Below are 21,107 nucleotides of genomic sequence, written 5' to 3'. Positions count from 1 at the left end.
AATCTGAAATTAGAATACATAAGGCCTGTGTTTTGTGCCAAAAGCATGCCAAAAATTGCCAGCAATCCAAGGCCTGTCAGAAGGAGTTTCACAGATTGCAGCACCCTAGAGCAGATTGCTGTGGAAGTCACAACCAGCTGCTCCAGCTAATGCTGATTGTTGCTGCCTTGGCACAGTGGGCAGGGAGGCATTGATAAAGGCATCTCTGGAGCAGCTTTCATTGCTAGGAGTCAGCTTGAATACTTGGTGAAAACAAAAGTCTTCCTTCTGCAGATCCTGTGGCAGCTGACCCTGCTGCCTGAACCCAAGCACAGACCACTGTGTGGATTTTCCTCAACCTACTAGAGCAGCTGTGTGGGTCCATGGTAACATGTATAAGCATGGCTTTGCAGGGCACTTCCCTATATGTTTTGGAAGCTGCATCACGTCCTGAAAACTCGAGACCGCTCTGTGTAAATTCTTGAGAAGAACCTGGAGTCAACCCAAAAAGTACCAGAGGCCCCCCCAGACATGTGACATGGCAAGGGTAGATGAGAGTGGGTCTGGTGTTTCACAGGAGTGTGCTTTCTTTGTCAGCTGCAGGTGGAACACACTTGCTGATTGTTTTTTTTGGCAGGTTCCCTGTTCCCGACCAGCATGCGCATCAGTGAGGAGGGGCGCCTGGTTGTCAACTTCAAGACTGAAGCCCGGTTTCATGGTCTGTTTGTCATGTCCCACCCTGGTGAGTGTACCCTACCCTTCAGCAGTGCCACAGGAATAAAGACACCTTCCCAAATTTCACACTATTCTTGGGTTTTTTCTACTTCTGCTTCTGATAGCTGATTTGTTTTTATGTACTGCTCTTCAGATACTGATTTTTCCTCTACTTGAGATATCTTGCTTGTCATTGATGACTGTGTTCAGGTTGTCAAACTTGTTGAAATGTACATTGATTTGGTGGAAGGCAAATAGTTCCACTTGATCAAGAAGATCCTGATTTATGAAGGATGAAGATCTAAGCCATTGTGTCCATTAGGGATCTATAGATACATATTTTTAACTCCATAACTATAATCGCTATTTACTTATATTGCCCTAGGAGTTTAGCATTGAAATTTTTTTTCTAACTTGAGGCTTTCCTAGGATATTTAGACCTTTTTCAGAGAGCAAGAAAAAGTTTTGTGTGGGCATTGTATCACTCTGTTAATATAACACTCTCACTGACATTCAATTAGTCGTTGCTGAGGACCTGTTTCTGCAATTTAATCTATTTAAACCCCATTGCCTTTATTCAGAATAATTACAGGTGTAAGACTCGGTCTACAGACGTAAATCTGAGCATGAATGCCAGCCATGGAAAAGAATATCTAACTAAATTAAATCTGCTGAACAACAGTGAGAAGAGGAAAAAAATAGGAAATCTCTTCTAGTTTAACTCAGGTGTTTTTTAACCCATAAAACTCCTTCACGGTACTTCTGCTTTTTCTCAGCTGCTTTCTAGTGTGTTTGGTTTTATCTATCAGGCAGGGACAAAAGTGTTTTAAGAGAAGTTATGTTGTGTTTCCCTGGGCTGACATTCCAAGTTTAAAACAAGAGGGATTATAGATCTCTGCCACTCCACTCTAACTGCTTTGAGTGTCTCAAATTTATTCTTCATACAGTTGTCGTGCAGCCCAAAATCAGCTGCTGAATAGACACTTGAACAAGAATCAAGGAGGCCCAGCTGAGCTGACTGTAATTGATTTTAGTTTCAGTTAATAAAACCCAGTGCCCTGTTAAGGTATTAACATCAGCTATGGCATTATGGTTGATGGATTATTGGGAGTGTTTTTCAGGCTCTGAGAGTTTGTGGCGAAGCACTGAAGGTGACAAATCTGTCTCTTTGGCACGTTTCTAGCTTCATCTCTAACTTCCATGGTTATGTCAGCTGACCACCCAGGCCTCACCTTCAGCCTGAGCCTCACCCGAAGTGAGCCCACCTACAACCTGCCAGTGCAGCAGTGGAGCTTCGTGTCAGACTTTGCGGTAAGCTCAGCCCCGGGAGCTTCTGCTGCCCAGCCAGCAGGATGCTGGTGGTACAGCTGCCTCTCTCTGTGTCCAGGTTAGAGACTATTCTGGGACGTACACGGTGAAGCTGATAGCCTGCACCACTGCCCCACATCAGGAGTACAGCCTGCCAGTGATCTGCAATCCTAGGGAGCCCATCACTTTTGACCTGGACATCCGATTCCAGCAGGTGCCATTCCAATGACATGCTCATCATGTTTCCTTCCGATTTGATTCCCAGTTGTTGGTCTTGTCATAAAAGTGTAGAAACCAAATATCTTGCTAACAAACATTCCTAGGCATTCCTAAACTGGGGGAGTGCAACTTATTCCTGCTAAATAACCATTGGTTTAGGGGAGAGTTGCTGTAATGCAATAGTAGCGTTTGGGAATTACTTTTTTGTCTGTTAACTGTAGTAAATAGTTTTATCAGTTAATTAGGAAAATATAAAACTATTATCAGAAGATTTTCGCGTGACACAAAATCAGACTTAGGACTCTGGTATTAAAAGTGGAGTCTCTAGAGGAAGACTCATTCAGTCCTAATGTAGGACTTCCTTCATTGACTGTAGAGGGAGGTGCAGATAGGCAACACTGGTAAAATTCTTAGCTTAAAAACTCACAAAGTGACCAAAACAAATCTAGTCCATAGCAATATGGATCATATGGAAACATCTGGTAACAGGCAAACAGCATACCTTTCATAAAGCCCAGCTGTGAAGCTCTGTAGCTGGGAAAAAATTATGGAGAAATGGATTCTGCTGTAGAAAACATTGGTTTAAAAAAAAAAACCTGGGGTCATGGTGGATAGTTAAGAAAACATAAACTGCCAGCTTTCCAGGTTATCAAAAGGGCTAGTGTGACCTGGGATGTGTAAGGAGGAAGTTATATAATTTCTGTTATTTGGAACCAATGCAGCTAATACTGGGACCGTGTGGCTGTGGTTTCATGCTCATTAGTAATATAGGTTATGGTATTAAATCATCTTACATAATAAATCCATATCAGTCAGGGGTACACAATCACTTTTCTGTTGTCTTAGGCAGAGTACAGATGGAAATGTATTCAGTCTTTATGCTTTCATTTGGCACTATGCCACCTGTGGGAGACCAGATGATTCCTGATAGGGCATTAAGTCCTGGCAAAGAAGTGAGATGATACATGATCTGATGTGAAACCTGCCTTCTGAAAATTAACTACATTTCAACATTTTGGAAAAGTTTGAATGGAATGGGTGAGGGGAATTTTTACTAGTTCAGCACTTCAGCCTTTGTCTGGCATTTCTCATCAACTTCTAGGGACTCTGGAGCAATTCATAGCAATTCTAAACCACAACTTGTTCCTGATCCTAGTATGAACAATAAGATATTGATATTTCAAAGAAAAATCAAAAAATGAGAAAAAATAATTTCAAAATGGGCAAAGTAGCCTAGGAAGTGACCTAACTTACCTGGAAGTAGCCTACAAGTAAAAGCTAAGAATTAGCACTGCCTTGTAATAAATAAATGGGCACTGTATGGGTTATTATATCAGGTAAGGCTTTAATAATACAATATATGGAAGTTTCAGGTTAATCAATTCAAATATTCAATAAGGTGCAAAGTTGCAGAAATGTCATAGACTGTGACCAGCTAAACCCCCATCACCAACAATTTTCAAACCAAGACCAGATCTTTTTCTTGAGATACTCATAGTAAAAGTGGCTTGGGCTTTCTGTGGCCCATGATAATTTTTCCATCTGATCATCAGATGAAACACTGTGTCGAAAAGAAGGTCCCAAAAAAGCAGCAGTACAATAGCACAAATTCAGTGGGCAGTATCTAGCACTTTACCTCTAAGACTTTTCAGTCATTTTGCAAAACTGAGTAAACACTGGTGTCCACTCTTTTACAGACAAGAAACAAAATACTGAAGGATCAGACTGAAGGATGCTAGTCCTTAAACTAGGGAACACCTAAGATCTTGGACAGCCCACTGCATTCAGTCATCTGGTGCCCAGTGCTGGAAAGAGGTGGACCTGTTAGAGGGGGTCAGAGGAGGGCCAGAAAAATGGTCCAAGGGCTGCAGCACCTCCCCTATGAAGAAAGGATGAGAGATTTGGGGTTGTTCAGTCTGAAGAAGAGAATAAACTAAGATCTTAATGTGGCCTTCCAATGTATAAACAGGGCTTATAAGAAAGACAGATTTTTTACCAAGGGCTGCAGTGACAGGATAAGGGGCAACTGAAAGAGGGTATGTTTAGATGGATGAAAAGAAGACACTTTTTACAAAGAGGCTGGTGAGGCACTGAAACAGGTTACCCAGAGAAGCTGTGCTGTGGGTGCCCCACCCCTAGCAGTGTTCAATGCCAAGCTGGACAGGGCTCTGAGCAACCTGATCTAGTGGGAATCCCTGACTATGGCAGAGAAGTTGGGTGAGATGATCCTTAAATGTGCCCTCCACCCAAACCACTCTGTGACTCCCTGAAATCAGTGAGTGTAGGTGTCACAACTGGACGAAAATTACTTTTGACTTTAAAGTCTAATGTTAAAATGATGAGGCAGGACAAGGGTTCTGTCCCCCAATTCTTAGTCTAGTGCTCCAGCTCCCATATTGAATTACCTTCTTGGGCTTTTTATTATGAGGTTTTTCATTTCCTTGGAAACTTTTTCTTCTAATTTCCTTCGTAACTGTTTTCACTTGTCACAAGTGAGGAACCATTTTAAGAATCAAGAAGAAAATGTATTTGGTGTTTCCCCACTGGTTCAACATTTCCTTTTTGACATGTATCATCTGCATATCTCTTTCTTCCTCTCTCTATGGCCCCTGAAGAAGCAGGTAGCCTGGAACTCTAGTAAGAATTATATTACCACTAACTCTGGGATTCCCTGAAAATGAACAGTATTCAACCTCCAAGCTTTGTTTATCCCAATCGTTTCAGCATCTCCTTTCTTTCAATGTGTATGACTATTTCCTGACAGAAGCCCTTCCATACTCAGGATACTTGTTGCTCTGGGAGGGACCAATCTCAGGAGTGCCCTTTTCCATGAGGTACCAAGTATTACATGGGCTTTGATCTGTGGGTGATCTGCAGTGTCCTCACATCATCTATATGCAGAGTTGATGGACAGAGTTGGTGGCAAATAGCCAGAATAAATTGCCAGTTATTCTTCTCACCCTGGAGTTCCTCACATCCTTAAGAACTCTTATATAAAATGTCTCAAATGCCCATAAAAATACTCACACTTAAACTATTGTCATATATAATAGCTGAAAAACAGTTGTGCTAATCAGGTATTTGTGGAACAACAACCCAATAGCCTGGTTTCCAGGAATTTAGGAAGATGCATTCTAAGGGAATGGAATTTTTAATCTCTTTTATTTTTTTTTTTCCTTTGTGAAGACAGTGATGGCAGGGCACCTTTTTCTGAAGAGTAGCACTCCATTTAAAAAAGGGTTTGAACTGTATGTTCTTCTTGCCAGATCCTGTTGCTTTGATAGTTTTGGGACTCTATTGTGAAATGGACTCTTGTCCATGAGCCAGCAAGAATGTTTTCCTTGTTATTTTCTTTCCTTCCTGTCCACACACTTATACACATATATGCATAAATGTGCATATATATGTTAGCTTTTTTTTATATATTTGTTTAGTGGCCTCTTGGTTTGTTTTTTTTTTCTTCTTTTTTCTTTTTTTTTTCGGATATATGTGTCTTCCACGTTGTTTTATCAGGTACTTGCATCCTTTTGAACTTTAGGCTCCCCCAGTTCTTCTATCCCTGTATAATTTCACTTTTATTATGCCATGTCCCTTTTTAGTCTATCTTTTTTTTTGTGTCCCATGAAAAACTGCTGCTGATAGTATTGATTAATTTTTTACTTTTCATGTAATCAAGGAAGAACCATAGATAAGTATGTCAAATATATAAAGATAAATACTAGCATAAAAAGGTGTTCAAATGGTTTGGTGCATTTTCAGATGCATGGTCTGATATATCCTGCAGCACATTAGAAGAGCTGATACTTGCAAATAAATTCTCAGCGATGTATGCTTTCAAATATTGACAGAGGATCAGAAGAAGAGGTGGCTCTTGTGTGCAAGAATGAAAATGGGATAGAGAAAACAGGCTGGATGAGTCAGAGACAAGTTTTTGAGGGAAAAATTTTCCTCATATTACTCCCACACATAAGTTGCCCTGGACACCTCCTTAGCTGGGATTTAGAATACTATTAAATGTAACAGAGGCAGGTAATCCAAAGGTTGTTTGCTTATAAAATATGTAGCAATATATGTCTAGTACTAGCATATCTTTTTGTTAAGCTGTATTATTGCATGTAGATGTGCAGAGCTGATAAGTGATGTACACTGGGAGAAGATCATGCTTTGTTTTAAGAGTTTAAGACCATGCTATGTCTTTCTCATCAAAAAGTCTTGTTGAAGAGCCTTATGCTTTTGTGGTTTTAGGTCAGTGACCCAGTGGCTGCTGAGTTCAGCTTGAACACCCAGATGTTCCTCCTCTCCAAAAAGACTTTGTGGCTGTCTGATGGCTCAATGGGCTTTGGGCAAGAAAGTGACGTTGCTTTCTCAGAAGGTACAATTCTGCACAGATCATGAACATTTAATTTGTGTTCCACACTGTCAGGATTCTGTTGCTGTCAAAACAAGATAGGAGTAAGGGCTTGTGCTTGTTGCACTCAGCTTTTTGACAAGGCTTTATTAGCTCAGCTTCAGAGCTTTTCCAGTCTAACTGGTTGTGAACTGTGTGCACTGTTCACAGGTGATGTCATATACGGTCGGGTGATGGTGGATCCAGTGCAGAATTTGGGTGATTCCTTCTACTGTAGCATCGAGAAGGTTTTCCTGTGCACTGGAGCTGATGGATATGTACCCAAATACAATCCATCCAACACTGAATATGGGTGCCTTGCTGATTCTCCATCCCTTCTCTACAGGTTTAAGATTGTGGTAAGTGTTCTAGTTCTGGGAGGATGCATATTTTTATTTTTTTAATTTTTTTTTCTAACTTGTCTTTTATCCAAAACCTAACTGTTTTTTAAAATTTTCTCAACAACACCAGATTTCCAGATTTTTGACTTGAGCTCCGGGCTAACATGAACTGATGGAGGCAGTATCTTGCCTTTTTCCTTCCTGGTTTTTTCTTTAACTTTGTGGGAACTGCCTTCATTAAGAGTTTGACCTAAGTTAGAATCCCAAGATAGGCTTTTTCTATGCATTGTCTGTATCCAAGGACCATAGAGAGAATTTTAGGAAACATGCAAGTGAAAGATTGGAATTTGTTTCATATTTAGCCCCCCAAAATCTAGGGTATGACTGAAAAGTTAGTCATCCAGGTTGCCTCTGTAGTCCATAGGGAAAGAGATGATCTAATTTCCTTCCTGAAAATAACTACAGACCTGATGTCCAACTTTTAGAGTTAACTTTAAGTAAGATGATTAGATAATAAGCTAAATAAGCGAAATGTATGTGAATGTCTGTTAATGAAATGGAATGTAGCCTCTTTAAACTGGGAAGTAGACTTCTTACATTTCAGACCACATTTATGTATCCTTTTTTTTCAAGAAGTGTAGCTATGGTGGTTTTCTGGTGTTTTCCCCTTTTATTCCAGAAGGTCAAGAGATTAAATAGAAGTTAGCACAAGTCAGATGGGACCACAACTGCTTCTCATGTCTTTTCTCTTGTAGTGGTATTTCCCTAGACTGCATAAAATAGCGTGTTTAAGCTTCACAATTGATACATTGCAAGTAAATGCTAAAACTATTTTTCCTCAAATAAATAAATCTGTGTTTTATAAACATTTTTTTTCCCTCCATGCAGGACAAAGCTCAGCCAGAGACACAAGCCACAAGCTTTGGAAATGTACTTTTTAATGCAAAACTTGCAATAGATGATCCTGAAGCCATTCCATTAGTTAAACAGCCAGGCTCTGATGGATTTAAAGTAGACTCAACTCCTCTGTTTCAGGTATGATTTCTGTAGCTTATTAGCAGGAGTACTGAACCAAGGAGGAAACACTTGCCACAAGTATTGTTGTTAACTGTAAGTCAAATTGAAACCAACAAAGATTTATTCTGATTCCAGTGACAGTCAAACACAATTATAAATGCTTGGAAATTTCTAGATGTAAAATCTGCAACACTTATTAAAGTGTTTCAGTAGGGATACTCTTGCTTTTCTCTTATATAATTCCACAGGCTAACCAGAAGTTATGCAAATTGTTCTTGTACATTTCTTTTAAGAAGTTAATAAGATTCTTGTTGCACAGCATTGTCTTATTGCTTCCCATCTCACTTCTCAGAGACAAAAAATTAAAAATCATAAGTATTTATAGTGAACTTCATCAAAATCAAGTTGATACTCAGCATTTTATGTGCAATTCTTTCCTTGCAAACTTGCACAGTGTGAAGCACTGGAAAGGAAAGTCTAAAAGTTGACAACTAAAGGGGGCAACTACTTAATTATATATAATCCTTCAGTTGTGTGCACTCAGCCCTTTGATCTATATAACTCAGCCAAAATGTGTTTGTCTCTAGTATTTGCTAAACTGTATGCACAACTCAAATGTATAAATTAGGGAAAAAGGAAGAGACTGATTCTACTCTTGGCCACTTCAGTATTAAAGGTCTCATTGTAAGCAGTTGAGTATTTAACAAAAAAGCAAAAAGTATAAAGAGTTTCCAATCTGCCTCTGGGAAAACTAAGTCTCATTTTTTTGTGAAGAATTCATTTCCATTGATTCCAATGCCATGATTTTTGGTCCTTTTCCTGCCCAAAAAAATGGGAATATGAAGAAACAAAAGTATATCCTGAAAAGTACTTGGAAAAACAAGAATAAAATAGAAAATATGTTTTTTCTCAAAATAGCAGAACTGGTCTGCAACGATTCAAATTAACAGGCAGTAGCTTTAAGACAGTATTCAGACAAGCCTGCTGGACCTTGTGGAAGCCAAATCTGCTATGTATCCAGGAAAGATGAAAGAAATTGAAGGAAGGTAGTATCATCTCACCCAGACTGCAGGGGCCCAGAGTGGATAAAGTTTTCAGGGACCTGTGGAAATTGTTGGACTGTTCCGACATCCAAGCTCAAAGCACCTAGAACAGGTTGCCCTGGACCATGACCAGTTGTCTTTTGAACATCTCTGTGGAAGGAGACTCCACAGGCTCCCTGTTCCAATGTTCAACCATCAACCAAGTAAAAACTTCTTATGTTTAGATGGAATTAGAGCCAGGGCCTAATCACTTGGTAGGCTGGGCTGGCAGGTTCTTTTCTGTGGTCCATTGACAGCTAAAGTTACTTTGTATGGCTTCTAGTACTAATAGCACCAAAATCATGCCAAGACTATAGCCGTCTTCATCTGCACTTGGTAGCCACAGAGTCTGACTGTGGAGAGGAATGGAGATTAAACCCTCTGAAAATTTTGGCAGAAATTCCAACTCTTTTGGTGCACGTTGGCACATAGGAATTATCTGTGCGTGATTTTGGAAGTGCTTGCCCAGGCATTCAGTTCAGAACAGAGGCTGATTTCCTCTGCATTTATCACTGCTCAGATTTACTATGTGTGTGTTTAAATACAAACAATGTTTCTTTCCAGGTGTCATTGGGTAGGGAGTGGTACGTCCATACAATCTACACTGTGCGTTCCAAGGAGAACGCTAACCGCGGGATCGGCAAAAGGAGCGTGGAGCACCAGTACCACTCACTCCTCAGTGCTGGGAGCCCAGGAGCATCCCCACAGAGAAGGCAGAGGAGGGGAGTGGAGCAGCCCCCAGAACTTGCCAGAGACATTGGAGCAGAGAACAGCCGAGGAACGAACATACAGCACATAGCCCTGGATCGCACCGGCAGGAAACAGGTGCCTCAGAGGGAGGTTGCACTCAATGGTGTTCTCCCCAGGGAACTGAACAACCAAAGTGCAGGAATCAGCTTAGTCACAATCGTTGGTGGAGCTGCTGCCATTTTCCTTGCCATCTGCTTAATTGCAGTTATCGTTTTGCTGCTAAAATGGAAACTAAATTCTGACAAGAAGAAAAGCACAAACGAGTCAGGCAGCAACGAACCAATGATGCTACCACATAATTACAGCAATGACAGCTCAGAGGTTTGATTCCAAGACCACAGTATTCAAGCCAGAGAACCCAGAGTGCCTCAAAAAAACTCTTGAACTGCACATTTTTAGCAGCAGATAATGGTGACTCAGGAGGAGTTCATGTGTTTTTAGGTGTACTTGAAATTTGTTATCCTGAGCTCTTACTGCCATTATCAACAGAAGAAGCTGAACCAAACCTCCCACTTTGCACGAAAGGAAATGCTGATGTCCCTAAAACATGCACTGATTTTAAGCAGCAATTCATGGGACTGCATTGTAAAGGAGAGGTTATTGTTGTAGTTTTGTATTTTCTGACATTTCAAAAGAATAAAAGAAGCTGAACAATGGTGCTATATATCCTGTTTGCAATAAGAGAGGAGATCTCTTTCTTCAGAAACACATAATACTTGAGAGGAGGGATCCTCACTCTCTTCTGTAAAATTCTGTACTGTTTCTCACAAAGAACTCAATGTCTACAAATAGTTTGAACAGTGATGCAATGCCTTAGGCATGGATCCTCTGTCCTGTAAGTTTTTGACTTCACTTAATCTGTACACTGTTTTGGTTTTTTTTTACTTATATGTAACTGAACTTTTTCAAAAGACAGCTAGATTATACAGCATAGTATTATAAACAGTTGCATGTCACAGGATCCAATACATACTCTTTCCTGAAAATTCCTATTAATCTATTTTATCTGAGAAATTTTTTTATTTATGTTTATATAAAGCCAAAGAATACATCAAATCCAGAAAAAAAAATTGGGTTTTCACTTGAACTGGAAGCTTATGTCCTCTTAAGTTCATAATGGATCATGAAAGTGTTGTAAGGTAAATTTTATCTCTTAGTGCATGTCCACTGCTGAGAAATACAAGCACTAGTATTTCAGTACCTAGGAAGGCAATAGTTAGATTTAAAATGAAGAGGACAAGGTTCTGCTGAACTGAGCCTAGGAATCATGATATTGAATCCAGCATAGTTAGTTGTGATACTAAATAACAAAAAGAGAAGAAAAAATTAACATTTGATTGAATCAAGTAGTATTTATTGCTGTATCATCATAGCACATTTTGACAAACATGACGGGTCATTGTTTGGCATTTTTTAACAAGTGGCTACTTCTGCAAGAGTAATTCTAATTTTTTCTCGGCATTCTTGAATTAGGTAACATGACAAGTTTGGATCAACCATGTCCTATGTCATTTTCTATCCAGACAGGACCTGTTCTGTCCCTGTCAAATCCTTGGCCATGAAAGCTGTGTAACCTTCAGGAAATTGTTCCTTTTGTCACACTAGCATTTTATGTAAGTCTTTTAAGTCATGCAGTCATAGAATGGCCTGGGTAAAAGGGACCTTCAAGATTATCTAGGTCCAACCCCACAGCCATGGGCAGGGAGACCTTCCACCACACCAGGTTGGTCAGAGCCCCATCCAACCTGACCTTGAACACTTCCAGGCATGAGGCATCCAGAACTTCCCTGGCCAACCTGTGCAGTATCTCACCATCCTCATAGTAAATTTTTTCCTATTACATAAATGTACTCTCTTTCAGAGTGAAGTCATTACTCCTTCTATTGTTACATCCCCTTGGGAAAAGTCCCTCCACAGTCTCTTGTAAGCCCTCTTAGGGTACTGGAAGGTGCTCTAAAGTGTCCCCAGAGCCTTCTCTTGGCCAGACTAAGCAACCCCAATTCTCTCAGCCTGTCTCCATAGGGGTGGTGCCACAGCCCTCTGATCATCTTTGTGGCACTCCTTTGGACTCGCCCCATCAGGTCTGTGTCCTTCCTGTGCTGGAGGCCCCAGAGCTGGAGGCAGCACTCCAGGTGGGGTCTCCCAAGAGTAGAGGGGCAGAACCATCTCCCTCACCCTGCTGGCCCCACTGCTTTGGATGCAGCCAGGACATTTGGCTTTTGAGCCTGGCAGTGCCCATGGCTGGGTCATGTCCAGCCTCTCAACCACCAGCACTCCCAAGTCCTTCTCAGCAGGGCTGCTCCTAATCCATTCTCTGCCCAGCCTGTATTTGTGCTTGGGATTCCCCTGGGTCAGGTGCAGGAGCTTGCACTTGGCCTTGTTGAACTTCCTGAGGTTTGCTCGGGCTCACCTCTCAAGCCTGGCCAGGTTCCTCTGGATGGATCCCTTCCCTCCAGCATGTCGTCCATGCCACACCACAGGTGGCTGTCATCTGCAAACCTGCTGAAGGTGCACTTGATCCCATTGTCAAGCAGCTCTCAATAGAGTTGAACTGTATGAAATCTGAATTAGGGTGTTGGGACCTTGCTAAAATGTCTCTTCCTTTCCACCATCACCATCTTGTATTGTCCCCAATACACCTGGCATTTGTTGTTCTGGGGATCATGTTGCAGAGATCAGTTAGCAGAGCAGGATTCAGCTGGAAAGCAGCCTGTAAGTACACAGTTCTACCTCTGAACTAAAAAAAAAATGTCCATCTAGGAAGGCTTCCTGTCCTAACTGTGGGGTTCAGTCAACACAGACCTGACCTAGTAATTCTGCCCAGTTCTCCTGTGAGCCATAAAGACCAGGAACATGAAGGTCTACTGGCTTAGGAGTATCTGTACTGTGATTCATGGTACAGTGAGAATATGGCCACAGAGAGACTTGTGCTGGATTTTTGTTGTTGTGACTTCAATAATTTAATAGGATGTCATCAGATTTTCACAAAATTAATCAGGTCAGAATCTGTCCCACCTTTTCTAGGTTTTCTGAAGATGGTGATTAGACAGTTTAATTGAAGGATGTTTGCAGCACCCAAAGGGTCAAACTCCATTACTGAACTCTTGCAGCCATCTTTTATTTTAATTAATCTGAGTTCTAGCCTGAAACAATTATCTGTAAGTCATGCCCAATGCTTGAGACCTTCCCCCAGTCACCTGACATCAATTTGCTCTTGTAATGAAGTTTCTGGTGTTATTATCTATGCATTAAGTGTGCAAGATTAAGCCAAAAACTTAACCCACAGATAATTTTTATATTTAGTGAGTTCATCACTAAGTTGCAAATGTACACTAAGATCAAATTTGCCTTTGTGCCTATGTGTGACATCACTATGAGAAAAACAGAATTTCTCTCCTAGAACCTGCATGTTTGCATAATAGCAGTCAGTGATTCTACAGTAGAATGGGACACTTGTAAATAATAGAACATTTTAATATTTATGAAATGCCTGTTTTGTATGAGCAGAGATGATCTTTTTAAAAAATATATATATAAAATACAGAAATTAGGTGTTTATCAGTAGAGCTATTTTTCTGCTTTTGAATTTTACCAGACCAAAATATCATTAAAGGTGCTTACAGGCAAAATCTTTTTTGAATTGCTACTTGTTTTTATAAAGTCATATCAAAACCCATGTGTTCTACAAGCCAAATATTTAGATCAGTAAACAACTTGATTATTGTTTTGAACAGTGTCTGATTAAAACTCTGTGAAATTTTTAGGTTGATGGGGATAATCAGACTAATGTTTTCGTAACAATATTTAAAACAATTGTGCAAAATGGTGATAACAAAGAAAAGGACAAAGCAAACAGTTGGACAAGTTGAGAAGTTGGACAAGCATGAGTAAGATTCATGAGTCAGATACCAAAGTCCTCTTCCTGGCAAAAAAATCCCTGTTTTCAGTAGGACATGCTGGATTTGTCCCATTCTTAAGAAATTGGATTTTTCACAATTCAGTGAACTATAAATACATCAGTAACAGCATGCTTTTTTTTTTTTTTTTTTTTTTTTTAATTGTGGCTTCAAGGTTTCAGATTTCAGCAAGACATTTTGGAGGCTTATTAACATTTTTCCTTTTACTTAATAAGTGGCCTTGTTTATACTAACCTGAATAAGTGCCTCGTTCCCAGTGATGTGCACAAATATTTTAATATTTATCTATCCAAGCAATAAGCTGAGTATATTTTATATATATATATTTAATCTATTTCCAGATTATGTATTCAGTACTCTTTTCCCTGGAGATGCTTATTCTACTAGCAATAATACCATTTGTTTAACCATTTATACAATAATTACTGAGTTTAAATTTGCTATCAAGCTGTATTTATTTGGAACAACTTTTTGCTGTTGTCTATGGCTGTGATATTTGGCATTTGTATCAGGAAGAAATAAAACTACTTCTTTTTGGCTACTGATCTAAAGTTTGTGTATGATTATCATTCTCTGGAGAGAGGTCGGTGATGCAGTGTTAAGAAAAACTTAATTTGTCACAAAGTTCTTGTGTTTGCAGTAAATCTCACTGCTTTGTTCCTCAACTGATTATTTTCTTGTCATGAAGGGTTCAGCACAGGGGTTATTTTTTAATCTTTGTGGTTGCATTCATTGCTCGGAGAGGGATTTCTCTTTCAATTCCAAATCAGAAATCTCTAGAAACCTTCAAGTAGGCTGGAATGCCATGTTCCTGTGTGCTGCAGGGAAGCTTTATTTTCTTATTTCACAGACAAGAGAGAGTGATTCTGCAGGGAGCAATTCCCTTGTTCCCTTGTAGGGCTGGTGTTGCTTCTTGTGCTAGGTCATCAGATTATTTTTTTCCTATTGGCAAATGTATCACTGATAGATGTAGACACGTGCAAAGAACTATGACACAGGAAAAAAAAGCCACTCTGAACTTTTCCCTTCTCACCCACCCTTTGTATGCTCTGACCTCTGACTTCTGTGTGAATTTAAGCACTCATTCACCTCCTTCACTGCCAGAAAGGCCATATTTCATGGCTAGTTACACCAGTGACACAATATACTTATCAACTTACCTTGCAATAAGGAAGGATAAGGCTGCAGGCAGTGATTCCTGATTTGCTACATGCATTCCCTTCTACTACCTAAACTTGCTCATGTGGATCATGCTCAGCAGTTTCTTAGTCTGGGCTGAGAAGATCTGTGTCATGCCTGTGAGCTCTGGGTTGTGATTTCTGCCAGGGGAAATCAGACTGAAAGAGTTCCTGTCCTGCTCCAATAGAAATAGCTAAATATGATGTAAATTAACAGATTCTGGTCCCAGAAGTATGGCATTGTCAATAAATCAAAGGGCATTAATTTCCTGCTCCAAGATCATCTACAGCAATCAAGTCATGTTGGCACTTAGTGGAAGAATTTTGGTACTCCTCTGGTGTTAGAGCATGTCTCAACAGGTCCTGGATGACTTTCATTTCTAAGCCCAAGCACAGTCCCATTTCAGCATCTCCATGAGTAATGGGTTTTTAATGCATGCTCACTGTCTTTTGAAAGAATGACTCAGCTCTTACCCTGCAGGAATTAATCTCATCCCATGGAGTGCTGCAGCTTTGAAAGCTGCTCAGTGTGTTACTGTCAAGGTTGCCCACTTGAGTTTGTGGTTATTATTCACCTCAAGAGGAAATTAATTCAGAATTTATCTTGCTCCACTTTGCTTTGATAAGTAACCACTGACTTCCACTGAAACTGAAGCAGAAAACTGGAAGGTTCTTAAATAATATATCTTGTTGTATTTTCTGGCCAATATTCCAGCATGTACTGGATTCCTTTTACCACTTGTTACCTGCATGACACAAGTTTTCCTGAGTGTAAGTTTACAAGTAGAACATAAATCTGTAGCTGTCCAAGTAAAAGTGCTCAGGTTAAACCAGTGGAACTGGAAGATCATGTGTAACAATTGTCATCTCAGGTATCTTTTTGACTATTTTTGTAGCAAAACTTCTTACTCAGCATGGAAGACATTAGGAGAGTCTCTGGATAAGTGTGTGCTGTACCTTCTCTTTGATAGTATATAATTTTCTGCTTTTCTCCTGCTTTCATTCCCTCCCTCCCCCCCCCCCCCCCCCCCCCGAAAAAACTCACGTACAATAGAACTAAACAATGCAGCATATGACAAACAGGATGATAAAAGGTAAGGAATCTCCTTCACTGTGAGGAGAGATTAAATAGATAAAACTGTCTCCTACTCTTCAGCCTGGAGAGAATTGCCCAAGGGACAGTATGATAGGGGTACATTAATTTCTGACTATTTGATAGACTGTGAGTAGAGATCAATTTCTTTTAATATTTTAGAGAGGTTCCACACAATGAAATTTGCTGGCTACAAGAAAGAAAGTAGTCAATGCCTAATAAAATTAAACTTGCAAGACTCATTACTGAAGGATAATGTGCATACCAAACCAATAAAAAAAAAATAAGTGGGGCAAATTAATGGCAGAAAAGTCAGTTGCAATCAACTGTTTTGTATCAACAGCTGGTTCACAAAACCTGGACTAGGACAAGCCAGTAGGATTCAGGAGAAGGATCAAGCTGTTCATCTTCTCTTTCCTTCTGTTCCCTACAACTCCACTCCTGGGCACTGCCAGAGGTAGATGAACTGGCCCAGAAGAGTCACTCTAAGGCCCTAAGAGTTGTACAAAGAGCCACCAGCCCCCCAGAATTGGAATTGGTAATTTAAAGTACAAATACCATAATGTGCCTTACTGATTTTGTTTTTCTTGGAGTAAAAGAGGAATGAAAGTTTTCATTTTTCAGCACCCTAGGCCTCCGACAGCTGGCTTACCTGCACCTCACATCTGCCTAAACTCCTGCTGAGGTCTGCTTGAAATGGTAGCAGGATCCAATAGCCTTTTCCTGGTGCATATCCTGTGAAGGCATATGATCTGGGCACAATGAGGTAAAGCATCTGGAGTGAGGAACTTGGGGGCCAAGGTAAAAGATACTGTTGATGATTTTATTTACCTTATAAACATGCTCCATTTATTCTCTGCTGTTTGTACCAAAAGGTAAAAATAATATTTCTTGGGCTTTCAAGTGTCTCTTTTCACTGATGTATTTCTTTCTTATGTTTCTAATGGCTCCAGACTGATTGTGGCTAGAAGGAAATATAAATACCTAATTCTTTAAAAGTAATAGCTTGTGGGGATGTGGCTGGGCTCTGCTTCCATTTCTTGGCAAGACACTTGGATTTCAGTGCAGCAAGCTGCACTATGCCCCACAGGGACTGGTCCCCAGTATTGTCCAGCCTGTGAGACCAAGGGAGAAGTATAATCTGGCTAATTGTTCAGAATAAAAAAAGCTTCTGTCTTTGGGGACAAAATTATGTTGCTATATCAGAAGGTTGGCTTCATAGGTGTCATCCAATGCCCACATCTCATGACACAGCTCTGCCACTTCTTTTATGTAGCTTTTATGTAGCCAGGCTACGTGTGGGTGCTTCAATACCTGCTTTCTCTAGCTAGGTGTTTTTGTTTTGTTTTGTTTTTTTAACTAATTGAGTATTTTGTCAGATTTTCTAAGAAGTGCACATTCTGTTCACATTCAGACATTAGACTGAAAATGTTTGTGTGCACACTTCCTGCACCAGCTGGGGCACTCTATTACTCTTTCCTCAGCTGTGGTTGTTTCTCTACCCTGCATCACTACCCTCAGAACAGGACCACCCATAAGAGCTTCTGTCCAAGCTATTTGACTTGGTACACTGCTGCTTGGATTTTCCTTTCCAATTTGGCTCTCAAAATGAAGGTGCCAGGAAAATATTTCTCCCCCAGGAAACTTTAGTTTCCTCAGGAACTACATTTGACATCCGTAACATCACTCTGAATGGTAAATGTGAGGCCAGCAATTTAAAAAAAAAAATTCTTGCAGCATTTTGGCATTGCCTGTAGTTCACATCTGGGACTGTCAGCTGTGGAAATAATCATTTCCCCAGCCTTCTCAAGAGGTGCTGGGTAATTCTATTCTCTAGCAAAATGTTTATTTTCAAAGCATGATTGCAACATGTGTACATGTGCATACAAACACACACAGACACACAATATGTTTTTATTAATATATAAATTTTATACAGATTTTATGTGTTTTAAATGTACATGTACAACATAGAGTAGTATCTGTGCATTTCATATAGTATGTAATAGATACTGATATATATAAATTGTAGATATTTTATGAATGTGTCTATATTTTTGTATTATATAGTGCAAAAAATCTTATTTATAATTAATTTCCCAGATAAGATCACGAGGATGAAGTGTTACTAGGTGGGAAGCAGAATTCAGGGTGTATCTGCCTGGAAGGAATCACAGCAGCCACACCCACAGTCAAAACCTGGGAATGCACCTGCCAGAGCCTTGGGATCAGGGAGAGTGATTTGATACTCTCTCCTGGAGTCGAAAATAAGCAAACAGGTGGCATTCTGGACTGTCTCCCTGATGGGGACCAGCAGTTGTAGCTGGGAGCAGCAGCTGCAATCCATACCCCCAGCTTTTGAGATTCTCAGTCCTGGTCTGCTGCAGGATGCTGAGGACAAGCACAACCATTCCTTCATGTTTGGAGATCAGCAAGTAAATACATTGAGAAAGAGAGAAGTTGAATGACAGTTTTCCAAAGTCCATGCTTCCTCTATTTCCTTCATATCAAGATGCTGTAGCACCAGAATTTCTGCATCCCAAGAACCTGCATTGTGGGGCAGGAAATACAGGCCAAAGGCATGGCAGCAGCTTCTCCTTGTGCTGCTCTCCTGAGCTATGGGCTCTGGGCTCCCCTTGTGCAGCTGCTGTGAGCTGGTTTTGGTCCCTCATTAGCAGAGTGGCTGAAGTGCTCCCAAAGAGGGGGAATGCAGCAGACTCCCACAGTGAGCATGTATCTCCAGCAGCCCGTGGCAGGGGATGCTGCCAACCTCTGGGCCACCTGAGACCCCTCTCCCTGGTCCCCAGACATTCCAAGGGAGTCTTTTTCATCTGCTGAAGGTATGAAGTTAAAAGCAAATCAACTGCCCAGGGAAAGAGGGGGTTTGGCTGCTGAACAAAGAAGGGCTGTCTGCTGTCAGACCCTGTCCAAGATTTCTCAAAGGGGCAACACAAGTGCTGCTTTATTCCCAGGGGATGTGAACCTCAGCTCTTTGGTGGCTCCTGGCACCCTTAATTGTGGCAGGAGAGGCCACTTTGTTCCTGCTCAGACCAGCCCTCACCACCCCCCTGGAGTAGTGTGATTCTCATTAAACAGGCTGTGGCAATTAGTGGTAGAAGAAAGAGAGAGATCAAGAAGAAGAGCTTCCTACCAGGTGGGTCATCAACACTGGCTGTAAATGGGGCTTTTTCTGCTGCTGCCACTCACAGTTTGGGGAACCTGTTGCTTCTCATAGAATGGTGGTCAGAAAAGAGAGTTAAATCTATGCTTTAAATAAAAGCAGGCAGGCCAAGAGGGTACCTCTGCAGACTAAAAGGCATCTGCTTGTGGTAAGAGTTGCACAAAGCCTGATTAAATATTCAGAAAGGTCTTCATTTAATGACTTGAGAACACACAGTTCTGTAATTTCTAATTTATTTGTTTTGGGGTTTTGCTTCGTAACTTTTTGGTAAATGTAGATTAATTCTCTTTTTCTTTGCTTGGTGCTATGTCTCATGTATCTACACTTAAAGGAAACTGTCAGGGCTACTTTTATCTTCCTTATATGGTTCATATAACTGGTCATACTGTGTGAATTTTATCACTAAAAATACAAAGCCAAGCAAAACCCCAAACAAACAAAAGAACAACCCAGAAAAAAAGCCTGCATTTTGTTTTATAAAAATATTACAGTAGTGAACTGATCAGGTATTTTCCAAAGTCTAGTAAAATCAGCCCTTATAGCACCAGTGAATCACACTGATAAAATGAGGAACCTAAATAGCCTTCAGTATCAATGCAATCATTAACAGCAGAGATTTATCAAATTGGATGTGATCTGAGTTAAGCTGTCGTCTTTCTCCTGTATCCTTTTTCCCTTTACTGTAGCTCCTTCTTCCATTTCCTTTACTGTGCTTACTTGCTGGATGAAAATGTTGAAAATATGCCACCTTCTGTTCTTTTCAGCTATTGCATAGCCCAAAGAAAATTTATAACCCCTGGAAACTTGAGTAAAATGTGTGCACATCTGTGCACAGATACAGGCAGACACAAGCACACTTGTGTAAACCTACATATGGACATAGGTCTGAAATCCCTCTGAACTATCTAAATCTCTTTACTCACAGGCTTTTCTGTAGTTACAAGGTTTCATTCCAGCTGTTAGAATAAATGTACTCACTAAAGGGTTTGCAATGAAAGCAGAAATTAGGCCATTTCTGACCACTGTCACTGGAAAGTAAAGGGAGAGGGGGAAGGTAATGCAGTCTCTTTAGTAACTGCAATGAATGAAGATCCCTATCTGCTTTTTTAGATTCTTAATTTTATCTCCTTTACCTTCAGGTGTACACCCACCTGTACACATTTCCCTTCAGAGATGCTCTGGGAAAATCTCCCTCCTCTCATTTCACTGATGCAGCAATGCTGAAGAGTTTCTGCTGGGGCACCCTGGGTATCCTCACTTGCACTCAGAACAAAAAAAAAACCAGTGCTGTGGGGTGATGGAAACAGCTCCATCCCCACAATTTTGCTTTTGTTCTTGACTTTTCACACGAATTTTTGTATGACTGATTATTCCTTTTCCCAAAAAAAACCCCTCAAAAAACCCCAACGGAAAACACCACAAGGGAATTTCTTATGCCACAACTCTTCCACAAGTTTATCCCATTATCTTAGTCTTCTGTCATTTCAAATGCAGCTCAGCATTATGAGTATGAGCATACCCTTCCCATACCATATCCTCTGTGTAGATTTTTCTACCCATGTTTCCTCTATTGCAATTTAAGGAATCTCTGTAACTAAAGATAAACCTGGACTGGCAAAGCCAGGCTGACTCTCCAAATTCCAAAGTACAAGAAGTGCTTTATTTTCTTTAACCACTAAGGAGTATGCTTCTTTTAAAGCAGCTAGGGCTGTATTCTGAGGTCCTAGATTCTTTTCACTCTGGACTGTGCAGTGGAAAAGCAGGAGATAATTCTGTGTTAGGTGTCAGAGGTGAAGAGCAGCCCCCGTGGGTGAGGGCAGGGGGATGCACAATGCCATATACATGGTGTTTGTGGGTCACCTTTGCAGATGGGAAAATAGTCAGAGTACCTCTCTCAAGACTGCAGAAAAGGGAGAAATGTCTTTTGCTTTACCTAAATTT

General features: G+C 40.5%; 1 protein-coding gene across 1 annotated transcript in view; it reads left to right on the top strand.

The window, feature by feature from the left end:
* FREM2 (FRAS1 related extracellular matrix 2) overlaps positions 1 to 14,259 on the top strand; it is a 115,522-nt gene extending 101,263 nt beyond the window's left edge. Inside the window, exons 18-24 of the mRNA XM_079319032.1 lie at positions 617 to 721; positions 1,877 to 2,004; positions 2,081 to 2,215; positions 6,466 to 6,592; positions 6,779 to 6,966; positions 7,837 to 7,983; positions 9,612 to 14,259. Of these exons, the coding sequence (XP_079175158.1) occupies positions 617 to 721; positions 1,877 to 2,004; positions 2,081 to 2,215; positions 6,466 to 6,592; positions 6,779 to 6,966; positions 7,837 to 7,983; positions 9,612 to 10,124 (1,343 nt within the window). The 3' untranslated portion in view covers positions 10,125 to 14,259. The remainder of the gene's footprint in view (positions 1 to 616; positions 722 to 1,876; positions 2,005 to 2,080; positions 2,216 to 6,465; positions 6,593 to 6,778; positions 6,967 to 7,836; positions 7,984 to 9,611) is intronic.
* Positions 14,260 to 21,107: the final 6,848 nt, after the last annotated feature.

This window comes from Erithacus rubecula, assembly GCF_903797595.1.
Source record: "Erithacus rubecula genome assembly, chromosome: 1".
Lineage (NCBI taxonomy): Eukaryota > Metazoa > Chordata > Aves > Passeriformes > Muscicapidae > Erithacus > Erithacus rubecula.
Note: the sequence above shows the minus strand (reverse complement) of the source record. Positions and strands in the feature narration are given on the sequence as shown.